The 21,074-nt window shown below is 43.0% G+C and overlaps 2 protein-coding genes across 7 annotated transcripts; both read left to right on the top strand.

Annotated features, from left to right (window-relative positions):
• Positions 1 to 474: 474 nt before the first annotated feature.
• LOC118121682 (protocadherin beta-15) lies at positions 475 to 6,419 on the top strand. The gene is made up of 4 exons (XM_035177729.2): positions 475 to 3,180; positions 4,309 to 4,370; positions 4,454 to 4,566; positions 4,928 to 6,419. Exons 1-4 carry the CDS (start codon positions 625 to 627, stop codon positions 5,197 to 5,199), a joined length of 3,003 nt encoding a protein of 1,000 aa, XP_035033620.1. The 5' UTR covers positions 475 to 624; the 3' UTR covers positions 5,200 to 6,419.
• A 3,813-nt stretch (positions 6,420 to 10,232) lies between these two features.
• Positions 10,233 to 18,274, top strand: LOC118121650 (protocadherin alpha-C2). Of its 6 annotated transcripts, none has more exons than XR_004698368.2 (3): positions 10,233 to 12,804; positions 14,274 to 14,350; positions 15,253 to 18,274. XR_004698368.2 is itself a non-coding variant. In XM_035177669.2 (3 exons), the coding sequence occupies exons 1-2, from the start codon at positions 10,372 to 10,374 to the stop codon at positions 14,283 to 14,285; spliced, it is 2,445 nt and encodes an 814-aa protein (XP_035033560.1). In that variant the 5' UTR covers positions 10,233 to 10,371; the 3' UTR covers positions 14,286 to 14,310; positions 15,253 to 18,274. The 6 variants fall into 6 exon arrangements, 4 of the variants coding, with proteins under 4 accessions (XP_035033560.1, XP_035033559.1, XP_035033558.1 ...); XR_004698369.2 differs by having other exon boundaries at positions 15,250 to 18,274; XM_035177669.2 differs by having other exon boundaries at positions 14,274 to 14,310.
• The last annotated feature ends 2,800 nt before the right edge of the window (positions 18,275 to 21,074 follow it).

The raw sequence follows: 21,074 nt of genomic DNA, 5'->3' as shown, positions 1-21,074 counted from the left end.
TTTAGTGACATAAGATAAATTAATGTAATTATATAACCTATCGCTTCCTTTGCAAAATGCAGCTCGTGATGACAGTATTTTTAATGACATTTTTTGTAATAGCATCTTTCCATTCAAATGTTATCAAAGCTTTTTCAATAAAACGAACTTAATTAAGAAATAAAACCGTATCTTAGAGGTGACTGACTGAATATGTAGCAGATACGTTTATTTATATGCGATCATACTGGAGTATATTATTTCAAAGTGATGAAACTCTCTGAAAAAACTGAATGTGGGATGTTTGACCTGCGGTGAGAGCCTGGAGGCTGTGACATGAATTTGATCGGTGCTATAGGCAGGAAAGATTATCCGAGCAGATGTCGTTTCCCCTCTATTGAAGTAGTAGGGCCAATAATAAACACACGCACACACACACACACACACACGGACTAATCTGAGATGGGCTGGTAGCCCTTGCGCGTCCCTTTCTCTCCCCTCTCTTTTCCTCTCGGGCAGACAGTCGCTGTTCCAGTCACACCAAAGTCAAGTTTTTTTTTTTCTCTCTTCCACTCTGCATTTTGCGCAGTTCTGCTTTGATCGTTTCATGTGACTACACACTTTAGACCCAGTCCACGGTGCGAGATGCGGCTCAGCTTCAGCCTCCAGATGGACACTCAAGGAGCGAAGGGGAGACAGCATGGGGAATGGCATGCAGTGTTCCGTGTTGCGCTGTTCACTTGCTTCTTGGACGCGGTTCTGGGACAGATTCGTTACTCCATCCCAGAGGAGCTGGAGCATGGCGCGTTTGTTGGCAACATCGCAGAGGACTTGGGTTTGGATTTGGACAAGCTGTCCGCTCGCAGATTCCGAATAGTGTCCGGTGCCAAGAAGCAATACGTGGAGGTGAATTTGGAAAATGGAATTTTATTCGTCAACGAAAGAATCGACCGAGAAGAACTATGTGAGCAGAGTTTGTCCTGTTCCTTCCACTTGCAAGTGGTGATAGAAAACCCTCTGGAGCTTTACAGGGTGGAGATGGAGATCCTGGACGTTAATGACAACTCCCCCAGTTTCCCGTGGACCGAGTTTAACCTGGACATCTCGGAGTCTGCTGCGCCCGGATCCCGCTTCCCACTCGAGAGCGCACAGGACTTGGACATCGGGACCAACTCGCTCCGCACCTATTTGCTGAGCGTGAATGAGCATTTCCTATTGGACATACAGACGCGCAGTGATGGCAGTAAATTTGCAGAGCTAGTCCTGCAAAGCCCACTGGACAGGGAGCAGCAAAGCGCGCATCAAATGGTCCTCACAGCGGTGGACGGAGGCGCGCCGGAGAGATCCGGCACTGCGCAAATTGATATCACCGTCCTGGACGCGAATGATAACGCGCCTGTGTTTGACCAGTCCTTCTACAGGGTGCGCCTGGCCGAAAACGCGCCCAAAGGCACAGTTGTCATAAAGCTCAACGCGTCCGACTTGGACGAGGGTCCCAATGCTGACATCACCTACTCGTTCAGTGGCCACGCTCCCATCAAAGTGCGCCAGCTTTTCAGCGTGGACTCTCGCACGGGAGAAATAAAAGTCAAAGGGGTGATAGATTATGAAAAGGCCAGGATGCATGAGATTTACGTCCAGGCTAAAGATAAAGGCCCCTCCGCGGTGGCGGTCCACTGCAAAGTGCTGGTGAACGTTCTGGATAAGAACGACAACCTCCCAGAGGTGATCCTGACATCTGTCTCCACACCTGTGCAGGAGGACGCGCCCCCGGGGACGGTGATCGCCGTCATCAGCGTGATGGACAAAGACTCGGGTGAAAATGGGAATGTGGACTGTGAGATTCCCAATCAGGTCCCATTTCAGCTCCACTCCTCATTCAAGAACTACTACACACTAGTGACAAGTGATTTTCTGGACAGAGAGTTGGTGGCAGAGTACAACATCACCCTCACCGCCCGGGACATGGGCTCTCCACCTCTGTTCACTCGGAAAACTATCCTGGTCCACGTGTCTGATGTGAATGATAACACACCTCATTTCAAGCAGCCTTCGTATACTGTGTACCTGACTGAGAATAACGCGCCGGGCGCATCCATCTGCTCTGTGGGCGCACATGATCCAGATTCTGGTCAAAATGCGTATCTCTCTTACTCTATTCTGGAAGGTGACATTCAGGGGATGCCGGTGACCACGTATGTGTCCGTGAACTCAGACAACGGGAACATTTACGCGCTGCGATCCTTTGACCACGAGCAACTTAAAAACTTTCAGATCACAGTCCAAGCGCAGGACGCAGGGTTCCCACCTCTGAGCAGCAACGTCTCAGTGAACATCTTTATCCTGGATCAAAACGACAATCCGCCTGTGATTGTGGCACCGGTTGGGCAAAATGGCACAGCATCCGAAGAAGCGGTGCCCAGATCAGTTGACCCGGGTTACCTCGTCACCAAGATCAGAGCGGCGGACGCAGACGCGGGCCAGAACGCGCGTCTTTTCTACCAGATGCTCCAGGCGACAGATCCGAGCTTGTTCAGCGTTGCTCTGTACACAGGCGAGATCAGGACGATACGGCCGCTGATGGAGAAAGACCCCACCAGGCACAGACTGGTCATTCTGGTGAAGGACAATGGTCAGCCGGCCCTCTCGGCCACAGTTTCCATCATCCTGTCAGTAGTTGACAGGCTGCCAGATTCGCGACCCGATTTGGATGACCTGTCACTAATCCCCCATCACAGCTCCCACTTCTCCCTGTACTTAATCGTGTCTCTGGGCGCAATCTCCTTCACATTTCTAGTGGCTATTATTGTCCTGGTTGCAGTGCGCAGGCTGAAGGGCAGGCCCTCCGACAGAGAGTCCAACTTCCCCTCCATCCCCGACTGCTGCTGCGGCTGCTGCTCTCGCTCGGAGACATCCACCACCACGGAAGTGTTCAAAAAGACCAACTTGAACGTCCGCATGTCCGCCGGCGCGTCCGGCTGCGCAGAGGCAAACAGCAACGGCGCGCTGCCGCAGGTCTACTGCTACAAAATGTGTCTCACGCCGGAGTCGTCCAAAAGCGACTTTATGTTCCTCAAGCCATGCAGTCCGGTGATGTCAGTGCAACAGAACAACGCCAAGAGCACGGACTATCTGACCTCTGGCTGGAGCGCACTGGACCGTAATGAGCTGACCAACAACAGAGCAGCAACCCCGAACGAGGTAATACACAGGAGTAGAACGCAAACAGAAGCACGTCATATAAGCAAAGTTTGTTTTCCTCTTATCATCGACTTTAATAATTATACACAACCTAAAATTAAATCACCAACTCATGTCTATAGTAGTCCTGCTCTCACTTGAGGTAGAAATGAAATGTTCACTATAGGGGCAAATGGCACAATGCACACATTTAATTCAATTTGATTTACATATAGGACCAAATCCCAATACACATTATATAAATGCAGAAACTGAACAGTTCCCAAACCACTGTGGAGAGAGAAAACTCCATATAAGAAGAAACCTCTAGCAGAACCAGACTCAATGTGTGTGGCCCTCTGTTTCGACCGGTTAGGGTGAGATTAGAAAAATGGGGGAGAGAGGTGGGTGGAAAAGTGGGTGTGAGAGACCAGGAACAGTTAAGCGTCCTATTTAACTTCTGTCAGACTGGTTGTTTTTAATGAAAACAATAAGAATGGTATTTGTAAAGGCCACTCTTCCACTTTTTATTTTGGCCAATTCTGCAATCATTTGTTTTTCATTTGATTTGTATGAAGGGACAGACTGTCAAATGTGTGCGAAGAATAATCAGATGACTATCACAGACAGGATATTACAACAGTGGTTTGTAGGTTTTTTCCCCGTTTCCACAATCAACCTCAGTCCCCATCTTGTAGCATCAGACCCTGCAGGCTGGGCAGATTATCACAGTGTGTCAGGTTGTGTGACATTGACATAGCAGGTGCTTCTGGGATAAAAAAAAAAAAAGAGATAAAGATTTGTATCACAGGCCTGAAGCAGTTTCTTGATCTTTAACTCTGCTATTGTATTTGTGCTGTAGTCAACAGCATCAGTATCCATCCATTTCAAAATTCACATTTGTCATATTAACGAAACTCATTTTGTATGTTTGACTTCATCTTCTCAGCCATTACAACCTAACATTATAGGAATAGCCGATACATTGTTTAATTTGTCAATGTAATACAGAAAATTACAGAACTCATGCTTCCCCTCCTCATGTTTTTCCAGCTGCTTCACAAAAAAGTGTCTTTCTATAATTTCTTTCTGTGGAACTTATTCACTCAATAACTTGCAATTAATTTTGTTTTCTTCTTTCATTTGCAGCTGAAGTATTCAAACAAGGACTGGACATGGACCAAGAACCAACGCAACTCAGCGTACAAGAGGTGAGCACCTACAGTTCAGCCAGTCACCAAGCTCGCATGCACACACATTACAGACTACTTATTTCCCCTCGTTATCTTTCCAGGTATAGTTCAGCAAATATGGAGGGTACTCTTTCACGCCAGCAAAAATACGATGCTGACGGGTTCTCCTGCTCCGTGGCGCCGCAGTACTGGACCTGGGGAAACCATATGAAAGGTAGGTGGTGGCAAGCGCGCAATCTGGGCCCATTATTGTTCACATGAAAGGGGAGATGAAAGTCGTCTGTGTGCCTGTGCTTAAGGATTTAGTCTGAAATATAAAACGGTAAACCGAAAAGCAGATAAAACCATGCCCCGAAATTGGGGGGATTTTAATGCATCAACATGAGGATTAGTTAAGCCCCTGCAAGAGGTTTTTTTATTTAGCTTTTTTTTTTTGTGAAAAGGCTGAAATGAAGACGATGCCTTTAAAACCACCTTATTCAGATCAAGTATACTGTATGCAAATATGAGCTCTTTGCAGAAATAATCCTCTGATAAAAAAATAAAAAACACTGTAATTTATGTGCATTTTACAGACTGCAAGATTTCACTCCAGGAGGAGGCAGTGCCAAACTACTCATGGACTCCCAAGTACACCCAGCCTCACTCGGACCCACCCGACTACCAGCACAACGTGTACATCCCCGGCACCACGTCCGGCTACAGCACCCTTAAGCTGCCACCCAGAGGCGACCTGGACATGTACAACACCTTCTCCACGTTTGGGAAGAAAAAGAGATTCATCTCAAACTATGAACAATCTTTCGACCAGGATGATGGTCTCATAAGCAATGCCATCTTTAAATGACGCACTAACTCTGCTGTATGTTCCGCGTGCGACACATATCCACATAAAACAAGTTCGAATACTAAGTACAAATGTGGAGGCGGGCAGACTTTACTTCTCCTTTCCCCCCATGTTGAATTTAATACCGCTCCTAGCAACAAGTATGATACTTAAATAAAATAGGTCTATTCCGCGAGCAAAGACGGACTGCAGAGCAATGTGGGCAGTGAAGTGGAACACTCGGAGAAAGTTAATTTTTGTTTCTGCCCCAGCAGCAGCACTGACCTCGGGTAAATGTGACTTGATCCGTTTGGAAGCTGCTGCTTCTCAGTGAGGTGAATGGTGAATGTTTCTCTCAACAAAAAAAAAAGGTTCATAATTTTTAGCCTAAAACACAAAGGTTATGCATTTACCAGTTACTTTTATGTAGACACGCCTTTGTGTTGTGTAGGGACAGAAGTACTGAGTATACGATGCTGTGTGCGTCAGTCGTGAACCAGCTATGCTAGCAATAAAGTTTATATATATTTTTGGCTTCGGAGTAGATGTTTCTATCAAGAAATCTGTATTTAACAAAAGAAAGAAAAAAAAATCACTCACTTAACAAAACAGAATCTTTGTGGCCACTGTTATCCATGAGTAGATCAAGCTGTGCTACAGGTGGAGGTGTCTTATCAGTTCATTTTCAGTCATCATCATGCTTGGCTGCATTCACTGACATTAATAAATGTGAATGCAATCCAGGCAAAATACAGAAATAACTCAAAGGAATTGAAAAGAGAAGAGAAGTAACGGAACATTGTTGTAGTAGAAATTTATAAATTGGAGGAAACATACAACAACAAATGCATTAAAGATATATATTTAACATTTAAATAAGTGGTGTAATGCAACCTGTACATCTTGGTTCCTTTAGGGAATAGTGATTCGGACTGATTTAGTTTGTGCAGTCGCCCATTGAACTGACACATCAGGTTGAATCGTTGATCGATGCTGTGTGTGTGTGTGTGTGAGAGTGTGTGTGTGTGTGTGTGTGTGTGTTGCTTGTCATGTTCGAAACAACACACCTCTTGGCCCATCAGATTTATTGATCACCATTTCAACTACACATGTCAGATTTGTGTTTATCATCGTGGTGTGATTTGTACATTTACAACATGACCACAAAGGTAATCCAATAATTACTCTGTGTTAATAGTTCAAATATTAATAAAATCTATCCTCGAGTCTGTCGATGTAAAGATGTTTTTTGTTTCTTTTCAAACATATTTTTTGACAACGCAGCCACACTTTTACTCTTGTTGCTCCGAAACAACTGCTGAAGGGACAGAGTCATCAAGGTCACATGAACTAGAACCTTCACCAACAGTCCCTTTATGAAATCACATTTAAATTCACTAGATCGACAAATTACATTTGATCTGCACCAAATTGCACAGACTGATAAATATCAGTTCCCTAAACATGCCAGATTATTACATCAAGATCCATGAATTATTCTCTGAGAAATCAGTGAAAATGTAGAAAACTGTCCAATTTTGCAATGTTAAAGAAAGTGAAAAAAAATTATTCTTGATCTGCCCCTTATCTGGAGCAACAGCAAAATATAATAGCTTCTTCCCTGAAACGTATATCCCATCCAAGTTTTGTGGTAATCTGTCCAGGAGTTTTTGCGTAATCCTGCAAAAACTCCTGCAAAAAATATAGCCTCCTTGGTTTTTCCAACTTTTCCAGCTAGTGTTCCATAGATTTTCAAGATCAAACATATGCTCCAGACATCCAGAATAATGAGGAAAGTGTGGCAGGAGCACAAATATCTTTCTGGCTTTCAGAAAACACGCGTATATAAAAGAGCTCTTTGCAAATTCAGTTTGTGCACCGATGCTGACATTGAGATCTGACTCCGCAGGGGTCAGAGGCGTTAGGCCCCATCACCCTGGCACGATAGAATCAGGCAGAGTAATAGATCAATAATCCCTCTTTCTTGGTCTAGAAATTGAAAGCAAGAGACCATGCATACCCTCACTACATCACATGGACACCAGTGTTTATGCGGCTTGTGGTGGAGAAGAGGTTTGTTATAACCACTGGGTTATGACATAAGGCTCAGCTCGTAATTTAACCTCTATTCGTTAAATTCTGCTCAGTAAACTCAGGGTTTTAAACTACTGCTGAGGAGATTATCCCCAAGATCCGTCACCTCTAACTGATTAATTGCAGACCACTGGGTTAATCTTGGGCTTGGGCCCGGCTGCTCCAGTGAACTACTTCATGCTGAAAGAACTGAGCGCCAGCAGCCAGTTTAAGATTTATTTCGACCTCTCTGACGAGCGGGTTGGATGGATACAGTTAAAGTCATTTCCCTGTCATTTTTTAGAGACAACCAGGAATTAATAAACAAATCCAGATATACCCACGACCATATCCTGCCAATAATTACAGATAATCATGCCAAGACTTATCTTTGACTGTATCACAAGCGGTACCAGAAATAGCCAGGCTTAGCGGCCATAGTGTGTCCCTTGTGCTGTGGGTGCAGAGGCACAGCATATGTCCTGAGTCTGTGCCATGGGAAAATCTATTCAGAGCCCCGTCTGTGTTGATTTATTTCTCTATATCTCACTCTTTTTTTCACTCAGCAACCCACAGCCTCCGGAGCTCTGAGCAGAAGAATTTCCACTAGAGGCCGCCTTTACCTCACAGATAGAACGTCCTCTGCAGAAACTGTCCACCAGTGTGTTTGTGGGTGTGAATGGTATCAATTTTGGAAATCCCGATTGTATTTTTATGGCAGCCCTACCTTATAGTTTCCTATTTTATTACTTTTCATCTGATACTTCAGCTGCATGCATATATATGTTTGTTCATATATGTTTTGTATTTACATTTTAATTAAGCTTCAATGTATTTTAATGTTAAAAAAATACTTTATTAAAAAATAAATTCTTTAACTGGTCTGGAATTTGTTTTTGTATATTCAGTAAAAGCCCATCCACATTCAATTTCAATTATTATATAGGCTACTGTTTGTTAGTCCTGATCAGACCTCTCTACAGACTGTGATGGGCAGTTAATATTGTTGTTTTTTTCATAAAAACTCAATATAAGCCTTTATATGCCCTTTGTCTTTTTCCTTGTTTCATTAAGAAATAAATGAAATTGACCCTTGAAAATCACACTTTGATGTAAACACAAACCTCATCAGCAAGCTTGAGACGCAGGGAAATATTGTTGTTAACAGAAAATATAAAAAACCCTATTTGAAAATGACATTACATATAGAACATTATAATAAATAATTAAATTAAATATCAACTAAACAATCTACATATGAAAACATAACCAACAGAAGCAACACTGAATGGAGAAAACTGAAAACTATATATATATATATATATATATATATGGTTTTCAGTTTTCTCCAAATATATATATTTATGTCCATTGCTGATTCCTCATGTTATTTATTTTACATGTTGTCATTAAGCTGCTAATTGGTGTGAGGTGTTATTGCCTTGTCTCTTATCATGTCAGTCTACTATCAGTCCATTATGACTGTATTTTTCCTCCTTCATTTAATTAAAAGAAGCAAACATGAAGTATATAACCATCTCTGTGTGTGGCAGAGGAAGTCTGGAGCTTCCTGTAAGTCTCTGAACAGTCACTAGGTGGAGCTAAAGGACAGGGCTGCTGAGCATTGTTCTCAGCTCACTTCACAGTTTAGTTTGGGAAACTAAAAAGCTTCAAATATAAAGTAGGTAATCAACAACAGTGAATGACAGAGAGTACATATTCTAAGAGCCTCTTATGATAGTATTGCATCACATTGGCAGTAAACACAAAAGAGAAAACCAAAGATGTATATAAAGAAAATCTCAATATATACCTATTCAGTTCTATTTTAATTGCAACCTTATAGAAGCTGGAAAAAGCTTGGTAAGGTTTGTTTTTTTACATCATATTTATTCGATATGTGTAATACCATTCAGTTTCATACAATCCTAAATCTATTTATTATTTTACTTATACAATGGAAACCGCTTATAGGGATCACGAATATAGTGATCAACAGTCTATATGGATAAAAAAGATTGGGATACAATTGCTCCTACACAAATGCTGTATAAAGTAATTTGGTTATAGTGATCAAGTAATCCATTTACAGTGATCATTTTGGATCTTTTCATACATGTTTGGACCATAAAGAAGTTTTTACCAGCTCTCTCAGTAATTTACTGCTCCTCTCTGTGTCTCTATCATTCACACAGCTCACTGCCAACCAAATTGAGCCAAACTGAGATCCCTGCCATCTCCTCCAGCTGCCCATACATTGTCTAAGTTTACAAAGTCTGTTGATTTTACCCAGACTAAGTTTACACATGTCTCCAATGTTTGTGTGTGTGTGTGTGTGTGTGTGTGTGTGTGTGTGTGTGTGTGTGTGTGTGTGTGTGTGTGTGTGTGTGTGTGTGTGTGTGTGTGTGTGTGTGTGTGTGTGTGTGTGTGTAGTATGTGTTTGTGTCATTGTGTGTGAGAGAGAGAGAGAGAGGAAGGAGTGCGAGCGGGACAGGCTGATAAATGCACTTACAGTTATGAAGAAAGATTTAAAGATTTAGCTGAGTCTGTGTGTGTCTGTCTGAAGAGAGAGAGAGAGAGAGAGAGAGAGAGAGAGAGAGAGAGAGAGAGAGAGAGAGAGAGAGAGATCACTGTATTATTCCTTTTATTTTTTTTACTTTAGATATATTTTATACCTACTTAAGAAACCACAGCATTGATAATTCCGTCCATGACCTGGTTGCAATGTAATTTCATTCTACTGTGCACTTGTCTTGTAACTGGTGTGAATGACTTGATTCTTAAAAAACAATAATGATTTGTTGGAATTACATTTAATATAGTGGGAGTCAAGTTGCTGCACAAAATGATGACTCAATAGACCTGTTTTATATTTTAGAAATTTTGGTGCTTGACTTTTGACATGTCCCCCCCCTCCCCCTCATTTCAGTGAGGCCACCTGATCGGGCCACACAGACGCTTCGTACGCCCCTGCAGAGCGCTGCTGCGCTGTACATGGCCTAATGCAGCTGCAGCTACAACTCGTGGATGCGAGCATGACACCGGCTTCCAACTCCATCAAGACAACCTGATCGTGAGGGCGGATCTGATTCATTTCTATCTTCAAAATATATTCTAACGATGGCGCGTATCTTTGCACCTGCACGGGCACGCTCGATCGCGGCTGTTTTCACGTTTATTGCACTGTGGGGATGTGCGCTCTCCATCACCCGCTACTCTATTCCGGAGGAGATGGAAGAGGGCTCCTTTGTTGCCAACCTGGCCACGGATCTGGGTCTGGATGTTCGCAGTCTGGTGCAGCGCAGCGCGAAGCTCGATGTCATCCACAGCAAAAACTACCTCGACATCAACAAGGAGACGGGGGAGCTGGTCATCCGCGAGCGGATCGACAGGGAGAGCATATGCACGACCAAGACAACCTCGTGCTTTCTGAAAATGGACGTCATCCTCGAGAACCCCATTCGCATTTTCAACATCGAGCTGGAGATCATGGACATTAATGACAACGCGCCCGTGTTTCGCAGGAAGACGATGCCCTTGGACATTTCGGAGGCGACCCCTCCCGGTGAGAGGTTTTCATTGACTAACGCCGTGGATGCGGACGTGGGGGCCAATTCAATCAAGACCTACTATCTCAGCGAGAGCAAATACTTTATCATCGACATACAAACTGGCAGCGATGGCTCCAAATATGTCGATTTGGTCCTCAGTGGTAATTTGGACCGAGAGGAGCATTCAGTTCATAATCTGATTTTAACCGCTGTGGATGGAGGGGTGCCTCCCCGCTCCGGCACAGCCAACATCATCATTAATGTCCTGGACATCAATGACAACGCCCCCCTGTTCAGTCAGCCGGTGTTTGCAGTCAACATGTCAGAGAACACGGCTGCAGGGACGGTGGTCTTGAAGTTAAACGCATCAGACCTGGACGAAGGCACAAACGCCCAGTTGATCTACTCATACACACTGTACACCTCAGAGAAGACGCAGGAGCTCTTCTCACTCGATCCAAACTCAGGTGAAATCAGGGTTAAGGGGGTGATCGATTATGAAGAGATTCAAAGTTTTGAGATGCACATACAGGCTCAGGACAGAGGGGCCAACCCGCTGTCCGGCCATTGCAAAGTGATGGTGTACATCACCGACGTGAACGACAACTACCCTGAGGTGACCGTCAAGTCTCTGAAAAGTGCACTGACCGAGGATGTCTCTGTCGGGGAGCTGATCGCGGTGGTCACCGTCAGCGACAGGGACTCTGGAGCCAACGGCGAAGTGGAGCTCACCCTGAGTCAACAGAAAACCTTACCCTTCGTTCTCAACAAATCCTCGGAGGGTTACTTTGAGCTGCTGCTTTCAAAGCCTCTGGACAGAGAGGTCATAAGCAAATATGAAATCATACTGAGGGTGACGGACAAAGGCTCGCCGCCCCTGTGTGAAAACGAAACCATCACCTTAGATATTCTTGATGTCAATGACAATGCACCCAAGTTCTCTCAGTCCTTCTACACAATCCATGTGGTGGAGAATAACGTGCCAGGGGCGCTACTGACATCTCTAAGTGCGTTTGACCCAGATCTAAATGAGAACCAGTACTTGGTCTATTTCATAATGGAGAAGGAGATTGTTAACACGTCTATGTCGATGCTGTTCTCCATCAACCCTGAGAACGGGGATCTGTATGCCCTGAAAACCTTTGACTTTGAGAGGGAGAGGGATTTCCTCTTCCACATTGAGGCGAGAGACTCTGGTGTTCCCCCGCTGAGCAGCAACGTGACAGTTCACATCATCATTCTGGACCAAAATGACAACACTCCGCTCATAGTATCACCTTGGCGGGCGCAGGGCTCCTTGATAGAGGAGGTGATACCCAGGTCCACAGACAAGGGCCACTTGGTCGCCAAAGTGATTGCTATTGATGCGGATTCGGAGCAGAACGCGAGGGTCACATACCAGCTCCTGCAGATCAGTGACGCGTCCCTCTTCAGTCTTGATCAGTATAACGGTGAAATCCGGACGGCAAGGATGTTCAGCTACAGAGACCCAAGACAACAGCGGCTTGTCATCGTTGCCAAAGACAATGGTCAACCTGCGCTCTCTGCCACTGTCACCATCAAGATATCCACAGTGGAACACGTCATGTCCTTTTCAGAGACGACAGAGTTGCCACTAGAATATGACGTCTTCACAGACCTAAACTTGTACTTGGTGATCGGTTTAGGAGCTGTGTCATTTCTGCTACTGATAACCATCCTGGTTATTATTGTGCTGAAGTGTCAAAAACCAAAGCCGAAGGTGCTGAAGATGCCCCCGGCCAATAGGAACAGCGTGATCAGCAGAAACAGCATGATCAGCCAGAGGAGCTCCACCATCGCAGATTCCACCCTGATCTCCAGCGATGCCTACTGGTACAGTTTGTTCCTCGCAGAGACCAGGAAAGGCAAAGTGGTGATGAGACAGCCCATAATCCCAAAAGGAGCTGGGTACTTTGTGTCCAGTATACCCAGGAGCATAGGGCCAAGTGAGACCACAGACTCCAGAGCGTCCACACTGGAGGTATGTATGACATGACATGGCTGCGAGTTAAACTGATACTGATGATTGATAAACAGATGTGAGACAATATTTTAAACAGCAGCTTATGGTGGAGCTGAAAAGGGATTCACTGTGGTTCTAACCCCCCCCCCCAACTTGCATTCTGTGGATGCAAGTTGGTAATACAGTACTGTCAATAACTGTTGCTGGTCAAAAGTAAAGTCGTTACTACTAAATATATCCCTGTATTAAAGTAATTCACACATTTCACATAGGTCAGCAGTATATTTAATCGTTAACACGTTTTGTCAGTGTCAACTATCTAAATGATGTGTTTCTCGTTATTTTAGGTGCCACACATTTCATGAATACATTTTATGATATTTCATTTAGGGCGAGAGATCATCTTCAAGGTCTATGCACAGTTTTAACAAGCAGTGGGGGAAAGTAACTAAGTACATTTACTCAAGTACTGTACTTGGTTAAGTACTGCACGTAACCAGGATTATGTTTTGGGGAATTTTTATTGATGCCAATTTCTACATGTACACCTTCTACATTTAAGAAGTAAATATATATATATATTTTTACTCCACTACATTTATCTGACAGCTAATGTTACTAGTTACTCGATTGACATTATATACAAAAACATGGGCTAAACTACTGAACTGTAAAGAGACCTCTCAATATATATTTTTATTTATTAAAATGTGATACAAATGAAAACCGAATCATTGATGTTGATGGTGTAAAATATAGAATTTGATAAAAATATTTTCTTGACAAATTACATCCATTCAACTGAAATATATAATAGATGATAATGCACCCATGAAGAATCAGGGTAATCACTATTAACCAAAATAGGACCATAGTCATGCTGATGTTCGTTATCTGCGTGTTTCCCGAGCAAAGTATCAGCACTTCAATGCATAATCAGGCCAAACAAATACCCCCCCAAACTGAAAATGTGCCACTGTTCGATGTCTAATGTAGTATGTAGGTCATTTATTACAGATGCATAACACACAGGCAGAACATAAGCAGTGGCTGAGAGGGGGAGTACTTCAAAGAGGCCCAGACATGGAGGGGCCTCTCTCTCTCTCTTCAAGGACAGAGACGTGTTGCTGAACGAAATGAGATGCATATGGTGCTGGAGGAGGGGGGTGGGGTGGGGGGATGGGGCTGTCGAGCCTCTGGCAGTGTCTCCCCCCCCCCGCACACAGTCGACTGTGAGCGAGTGTGGAAGTGCTGATACTGATCCAGATGTTGTTTGTCTTTGTACAGCTGGACCTGCAGACTAAACTGCAACACGTGACGCTCTGAAAGATTAAACACTATGAATATGCATAAACGCACAGGTGTATCTGGGGAGAGGGCGAGAGAGAGAGCGAGAGTGTGTCTCGTGTGTGTGTCTGTATTGGAAGTGTGAGTCGAAGTTTTACACACGCGCACAACTGAACCTGTCTCTTTTTTCCATTCTTAAGTACTCAAAATGAAAGGAAGTCCATTCTACAACTGGAGGTATGCTGGTTGCTGACTACATTCTGTAGATCCACTATAAGTGTGTAGACGTTTTCTATCCTTTCCTGTTTGGTATACATGTTTGGTTCGGCTCCAAAACTTTGTCACAGTTCCCGAAGGCAAATCTTTGGTGTAATCCCTGAGTCGACACATTTTCCTGATAAAACGGAGCAGAATCAGCTCATTTCCTGTTCGTCCTCGGCCAAGGCCGCTTGTCCCTCGCAAATCCAAAAACTCTGCTCAAACCCAATCCGACGCCATTGTGAGCGCTAAAATTTAAATTGGCCAGTCTCTCGAGTAAGAAAACCTATCAGCTTATACAGAGAGCTGAGATTAGAATAAAAATTGGCTGCTGGTCAGATATGTGGTGTGCACATCTGGCTGGCTTGGCAGAGATTCGGGGCAAAGTGATGGCACAGATAGAGGGGGGAGAAAAGGGATTAAAGAATGAATTGTCCTGAATAGGTTCTCAGCGTGTAACGTCAGGAGAGCCTCATCCACATCCCTGCACACTATCTCTGCTCGAATTTCAAATCTCAATAAAACATTCTTCCTCCCATCTTTAGCTGTAATATTGGCCCACCAAATACAAAATAGCACGTTGTGATGCCTGCTTGTGCATGCTTTATTTACACCCCCCACCCCCCTGTAGTAGTTAATAGCATTGTCGTATTTAATTTTAACTCTGAATGTTAGTCTGACTGATTTCTCTGCAGGATTTCGTGAAAAATTAATACTCAAAACCACTGATTTGAAAAAAATGAAAAATATTTACCCAAGTACAGCAAAAACCTGAGAGCCAACGACAGGTCAACGATGGTCGCAGTAACCAGTCACAATCCACTGTTGCATGAGTGGGGACTTTCTACAAGTTTATATTGAGGTTGAACTTCTGTCGTTGCTAATTTTTCTTTTTCTTTCTTTTTTTCTTTCTGTCAGCAGGAACCCAGGAGAGAACTGCCATGATATAATCGTCTCTTCGTGGGAAGCTGTGGCTGAAACTCTCCCCCTGTGACTCACAAAAGAAGAGGATGTCCTCCCCCAGTCTCTCTGCTCCAAAGCTCCTTTCTTTCCAGTTCCTCCAAACCCTCCCACCCCCATACGAACATCGACCACCAATCGCCTCAGCTTTCTACCTGTTTTTCTTTCAATTCTAAGCATGAATCTGCATGATTCTACAAAGTATTTCCAAGTATTCGGACAATAGGAATCGTTATCATTCATGGCAGGATATCTGGACGTTACTAGAGTGGCCTCATGTAGTAAATCCCCCTTCTCCTCAACGCTTCGAAGCTCCTCAGTGGACAAACTTGCCTTCTCTCCAGGGTTACATTATGTGCCGTATCGTTCTTAAAACCATCTGTAGGGTCACGATCATGCAACATTTCTTCAGCAAACACGTCTAATTATAAACACACATGAAACAGGGTGAATAAGATTCTTCCATAAACCTGGTAAATACACAACTGTAGCTGGTTTTGTCATTGATTCAGGCTTTGCACTTGGTATTTATCTTTCTTTCCTTTTCTTTTTTTTGATAAAACAACTCTACTGTATTATGAGTCTTGCTGTTTACCAAGGCTCGCTCAACTAATAACTTTACAATGACAATAATTGGTGATAAGGTTTTTTTTTACAATGTTTGTTGTACTAACAGTCATGAATGTGAGAAAATGACAAAAAGAGAATGAAAGAAAACAAAACTGTAAAACAGGGGTAAAAAACAAACAGGAGACACGTAAGGTGTGTCTCAAGTCATGGGCTGCGTCCTTTGGAGGAGGCGATCTACGACTGAGAAGGCCGGACCGAAATGAGACGGTCTGGTCAGGATTTCCATGATCACCAGCTTGTCCCACCTCCATTGCTGTTGCCTAGCAACAGAGGGGCAGTTGGACGCTCCAAGAAAGTTTGGCTGTCCTTTGGATGTTAGGTTGAGTTGAAGCATTGGCCGTCTTGTCGCTGGCCGGCACCATTACTTCTTTGAAAAATTGTTCGTCACTGAAGCGCAATGAACCCTGGGAAAGGTTGGGCCAGGAAGGATTCTCCCGTTGGAGCCTTCGTTTCTTGGGGATGGAACGAAAGCATTTGTCGGCTGCAGTTGAAAGAACCTTCAAAATAGGATGGCCTAGTCGTGCAGCTGTGCAGCCTCCGAAGGATGCAGGCCCTGAATTGAGACACAGACTTTTTATTTGATTGTAGATAATGTAGTTCTATAGATTTCTGACACCTGCAGAAGTGCAGTTCATACTTTACAGAGATTTGTGCTGCTGTACAGTATCTGACTGGGCACTCATTAATATGGGTGTATTAGGAAAACACAGGAACACTGGAACATTGATTGTTTTCAAACAGAAGCTTGTTCCGAGCCAGGGTGCATGAGGCAGTTGTATCCTCAGGTGAAACATTAATGCAGTGGGACGCTGACATCACAAAATGGGCCGGTGCTAGAATGGGCCCTAAGGTTCAAACACAATTCAAAATAGCGTCAAAATGAGCTTTTCTTTGTAATAAGATTTTGCTTATCACACATACAGTATAAGCTATTAGATCCTCCGTTTCCCCAGGCTGATGAAACTGCACTACAAATTTTCACTGCATTTATTAATTTGCACATGGTTCAAATTATCAATCATTGGAAATTAAACAGAAAATGTGTTAAATGTTAAGTTAAATGAAAAGAGCAAGATTATTCAAATGTACTTATCTTTGCCATGGTAAAAAGGGAATATAAAGCAAGGTGTCGTTTTATGACTACATGTTTTTATAGATATTTTACGTATTGACTATTAATGCTGCTTTCGTGAGCTTCTTTAAGGGCGTTTTTTGTGTTGCGTTTTTGTAGTTTAGTGCAGAAAATGTTGTTTTGATAGTGTACATACTAAAACAGGAGTACTTTTCTTGACCTCAGACGGTAGCGCAGTTGCACTACTGTGAAGCCCAGGACTTTCTCAGAAACCAGGATCTTATTAGGATCCGTCATTAGGGTGCAAAATTATTTACAAATAATTGGTTAAGGCGTAGTGAGATGAAGAACGTTGTGTTATTTATGGGTGCAGTATTCTTGCACTGATCCTGCAAGTAATAATACAAATAATGGTGCTGATCACATATAGGGTGCAGAGAAAAGTGCAGAGCAGATGACGGCACTTTGAAATGTGCGCCCTATTCCTGATGTGAGCGCAGTCTTCAGACGTATCGGGTAACAGTCTGAGTCAGGGAAATCTAACCCCTCTCATTGTTAGACCAGGCTGCTGAGCACATGAACACAAGTATCTGTCTGACTCATGGTGTCATTTAATAAGGCATCTCTCGCTGTGGAGAACATGTCGTACGCGGCGCCAGAACCGATTGATTCCAACAGTTTTTAAAGTATTAATAAATTGCACATATATATATATATATAGAAATGATGAGCCCCTTGCGTGCCTTCAGCATTGTAAAAGATTCTGTATCTGAGACTGTTGATGAATGAAATAATAGCATTTCGTACAGTGTTTATCCCCACGAGAAAATACCACCTTGAATAGGAGATGTTGGATATAGGGACTCAGCCTTTTTGGTTTAGAACCAGTAGATTACTGTAAAATAAACTGCTTTATACTTTGTGTTTTTTATACAGTAGACTTTTTTGATATCTTCTGTATTCACTGTGATCGGACGGCACAGGGGGGCTTGTGCTCAATATAGTAAAAAAAAAAAAAAAGTGTTATTTCTCATTTGTGTGTGCAGCTCAGTTTTCTTTCTTTTCCTCTGTTGATTTGCCAGTACAGATTGTACAGTAACGCTTCGAGAGTTGCATCAGACGTAATCCAGCTCCATCCCACTAAGTGGATCAAAGACAATATGGGAGAGAATGGCCTTGCTTTATTTTCAAGTTGAGTTAATTGTCAGATTTTGATGTTGCTTATTTGGCGTAAATATTCTGCCTGATCATGCTAGTTTGAATAAAGCTTTTTAATCCGTCTTTCTGTGGCGCCTGTGATGAAAAATGGAACTGAAGTGACTTCTCCATTGTGACACACACGCATCTCTCTCTTTCACTCTCTCGCTCTGAAATTCTCTCTCTCACACACACACACACACACACACTCACACACACACACACACACACAGACACATTTTGACCCAGTTTCTCTGTACAACGCTCTGTACTAATTCTTGGAAATTGAAAACTAAATAAAGGCGATATGCCTGCAGTTCAAATTGCAAAAGCAGACAAATAATAGCTTTGTCAGGATTAGTTAAGGCCCAGAGCCAAATTGCAGCTCTTCAGTGTGACCACACAGGCCTGTCAGTCCGTGGTCCTACAGCAGACTGGTGTGAGAGAGCCCCCCAGAATTTAGATAATCACAACAATTCCCATCATAACCAGAGCCTGCAAGTTTTCTTTTGTGGTCTGCGTTTGAAATGGATTTGCTTATTAATGCTAATTACAAATGCAAATGCAATTGCTCACATTATATAATCCCAAATCCTAAATCCAACCCAAACTCCTAAACCCTTTTTGGATTCAACACTCATATATATGAGTTTTACACTGAACTGAAATATCCATATAGAATAGCACTATAAAGTGTATGCCTCCGCCAGGGCCCAACAGATCTAGCTGCAACAAATTGCAAACCCTCATAAATATCAGTCCCCTAAACATGCCTGCTTTTTTTCATCAAGAACCATGAATTTATTTTCTGGGAAATCTAGGTTCCACTAAGTTTCCAAGTAATCTGTCCACTAGTTATTGAGTAATCATGCTTAAATACAAATTAACCACCCAACGAGCGACTGGGCAGGGGTGAAAACATAACCTCAGAGGTAATAAAGTGATTTGGAACACGGAATTCAAAAGAGTCATGCTGTTAAACCAATGGTCACCACTCACCTCAGCACCGAAGCACTTTGCAAAACTAGCCGAACTATTGTGGAGGCCTTAAGGTCCTCTGGTTACTTCGCTGCTTTAAAAGAAATCAGAAGTAGGTCGGTGGGAATTAGCGGGGCACCTGTGGCTACACTCTGAATGCCGCTGTAATACGTCCTGTCGTGGAAATTTATCATGAGATTTGAAATAATGAGTTTCTCAGACCGGAGTTGCCTTAGAGTTTTAATTATTAGCTCTGCAGAGGGTTACACAGCCAGTAACATGGCTCAGAGTGCAACAACAAGAAAGTTAAAAAGGAGGGTTTTTATACAATGTGATGAATGGGAAACAGAACAGAAAGCAGACAGGGCCGTCTGCTGTCACTGTTACAGAAAGAGGAATCAAATCCAGCACACAGTTGCACAAATGAAGGTCAACAGGAGGTGGAAGACATTGATGTTGTATCAGCTAAGTGCACAGAAAACAGTCAAAACAGTAGTAAGACATTCTTCACAGTAGTAAGACATTGATCAGTGGAATTTTCCATTACAGTCCCTTCTCCTCCCCAGTTGAGCCACATCAGAACTGGTGCTGTCCATAGTTGTGAAAGCGTTGTGCAAACCAGCTGTGACATTGGTTAAATTGTTTACTTGAGGAAATCTTACAGTTTAATTATTTACTCTGGGAGGCGACTTGGAAAAAAACTGTTGCACCCATACAGCTATCTCTATCCAGTATTGTAGTATGTAGGGCAGCTGTGAATAGCCACCCACATGTTTGTTATTCAATTAAATAGCAATTCAGTTTGATTATCATGCTCAGGATTGGAAGTGCACGTGTAGTCCCAACATGACCCTGAAGAGAAGCAGGCCAAATTAGAACATCAAGGAATAGACTGTGAATGATGTATCTAATGTCTAATTATGTGCATTGTATTATAGAGAGAAGTGTTAGGTGGCAACAAGAGCTCTTACAGCCTTGGAGTGTTTTCACAGTGTTCGTGCATTCGTCACGGAAAAACATCCGAACTGAAAAACTTTCGCCTCTCCGCAGATGAGTAGTAGCACAACCTTATTGAGATGGTGTGGTGTCGAAGTGGTTTACATTAGGCACCCCATCATACACCATCAGCAGTTCTTTGTGCTGTGCTTTTTGTTTGCACTGAACTACACAAGTAGAGTGCGGTGTATTGATCCCGTACTGGATTAGAATATTAAAAAAAGGATATATCCAGAGAAGGCTGCAAGCTGCTTAAGCATATTTTAACCGGATTAAATGGATTTACCCGATGTTTGGTCACTATGAAAAAATAAGATTTGATCAAATTTAAAATCAGTTATCGACAGTGGAAAGACTTTCAGACATGGATGTTAAACTCAAAACTAGTTTCCTGCTGTGTTTGTCCCAAATTGTTTATCTAAAGCATTTGGAGACCATTTCCCTGCTTAAGACTGCAGATGGCAACAATCACTTTAAGCTTAAGCAGTTACATTTTGGCAGAAGGTATTCTCTGGTGCCCCCTGTCTGTGTTTTTAGGCCTGGAGGATGAATCTGGGGGATTAGTGATGTGTCACTCGTGAGTGAAAAAGAGGTGAGCGTTATAACCAGTGGAAACCACAGTTATTTCACTTGTTATTTTGGAATTTAAGGAATAGATTCTGATGTTTGTGATGGACATCTGAAAATACAAGAGGCTGGAACACCAAATTTGCATATGTGTATTTTAATAGGGTCTTTCTGCAGAAAGAATCAACACAGAGAGTCACAGGGATCTCAGAGTGAAGATGCAGAACAGTCAAATGCAAGGATCTTATATAGGAGAACTAAGGCTGTTTGTCTGAGCCAGTTCAGACTGGTTCTGTAGGCGAAGTTTGAGACAGGAATCAAGACACAGAAAACTGATTTACAC

Source organism: Hippoglossus stenolepis, chromosome 15 (genome assembly GCF_022539355.2).
Source record: "Hippoglossus stenolepis isolate QCI-W04-F060 chromosome 15, HSTE1.2, whole genome shotgun sequence".
NCBI lineage: Eukaryota > Metazoa > Chordata > Actinopteri > Pleuronectiformes > Pleuronectidae > Hippoglossus > Hippoglossus stenolepis.
Note: the sequence above shows the minus strand (reverse complement) of the source record. Positions and strands in the feature narration are given on the sequence as shown.

Excerpts from the sequence above, each read along its gene's own strand:
- LOC118121682 (XM_035177729.2), top strand. The coding sequence starts at position 625 with ATGCGGCTCAGCTTCAGCCTCCAGATGGACACTCAAGGAGCGAAGGGG. Across the intron at positions 3,181-4,308 it reads GAGCAGCAACCCCGAACGAG|CTGAAGTATTCAAACAAGGA; the intron begins GTAATACACAGG and ends TTTCATTTGCAG. Across the intron at positions 4,567-4,927 it reads CTGGGGAAACCATATGAAAG|ACTGCAAGATTTCACTCCAG; the intron begins GTAGGTGGTGGC and ends TGCATTTTACAG.
- LOC118121650 (XM_035177666.2), top strand. The coding sequence starts at position 10,372 with ATGGCGCGTATCTTTGCACCTGCACGGGCACGCTCGATCGCGGCTGTT. Across the intron at positions 12,805-15,249 it reads CCAGAGCGTCCACACTGGAG|CAGGAACCCAGGAGAGAACT; the intron begins GTATGTATGACA and ends TCTTTCTGTCAG.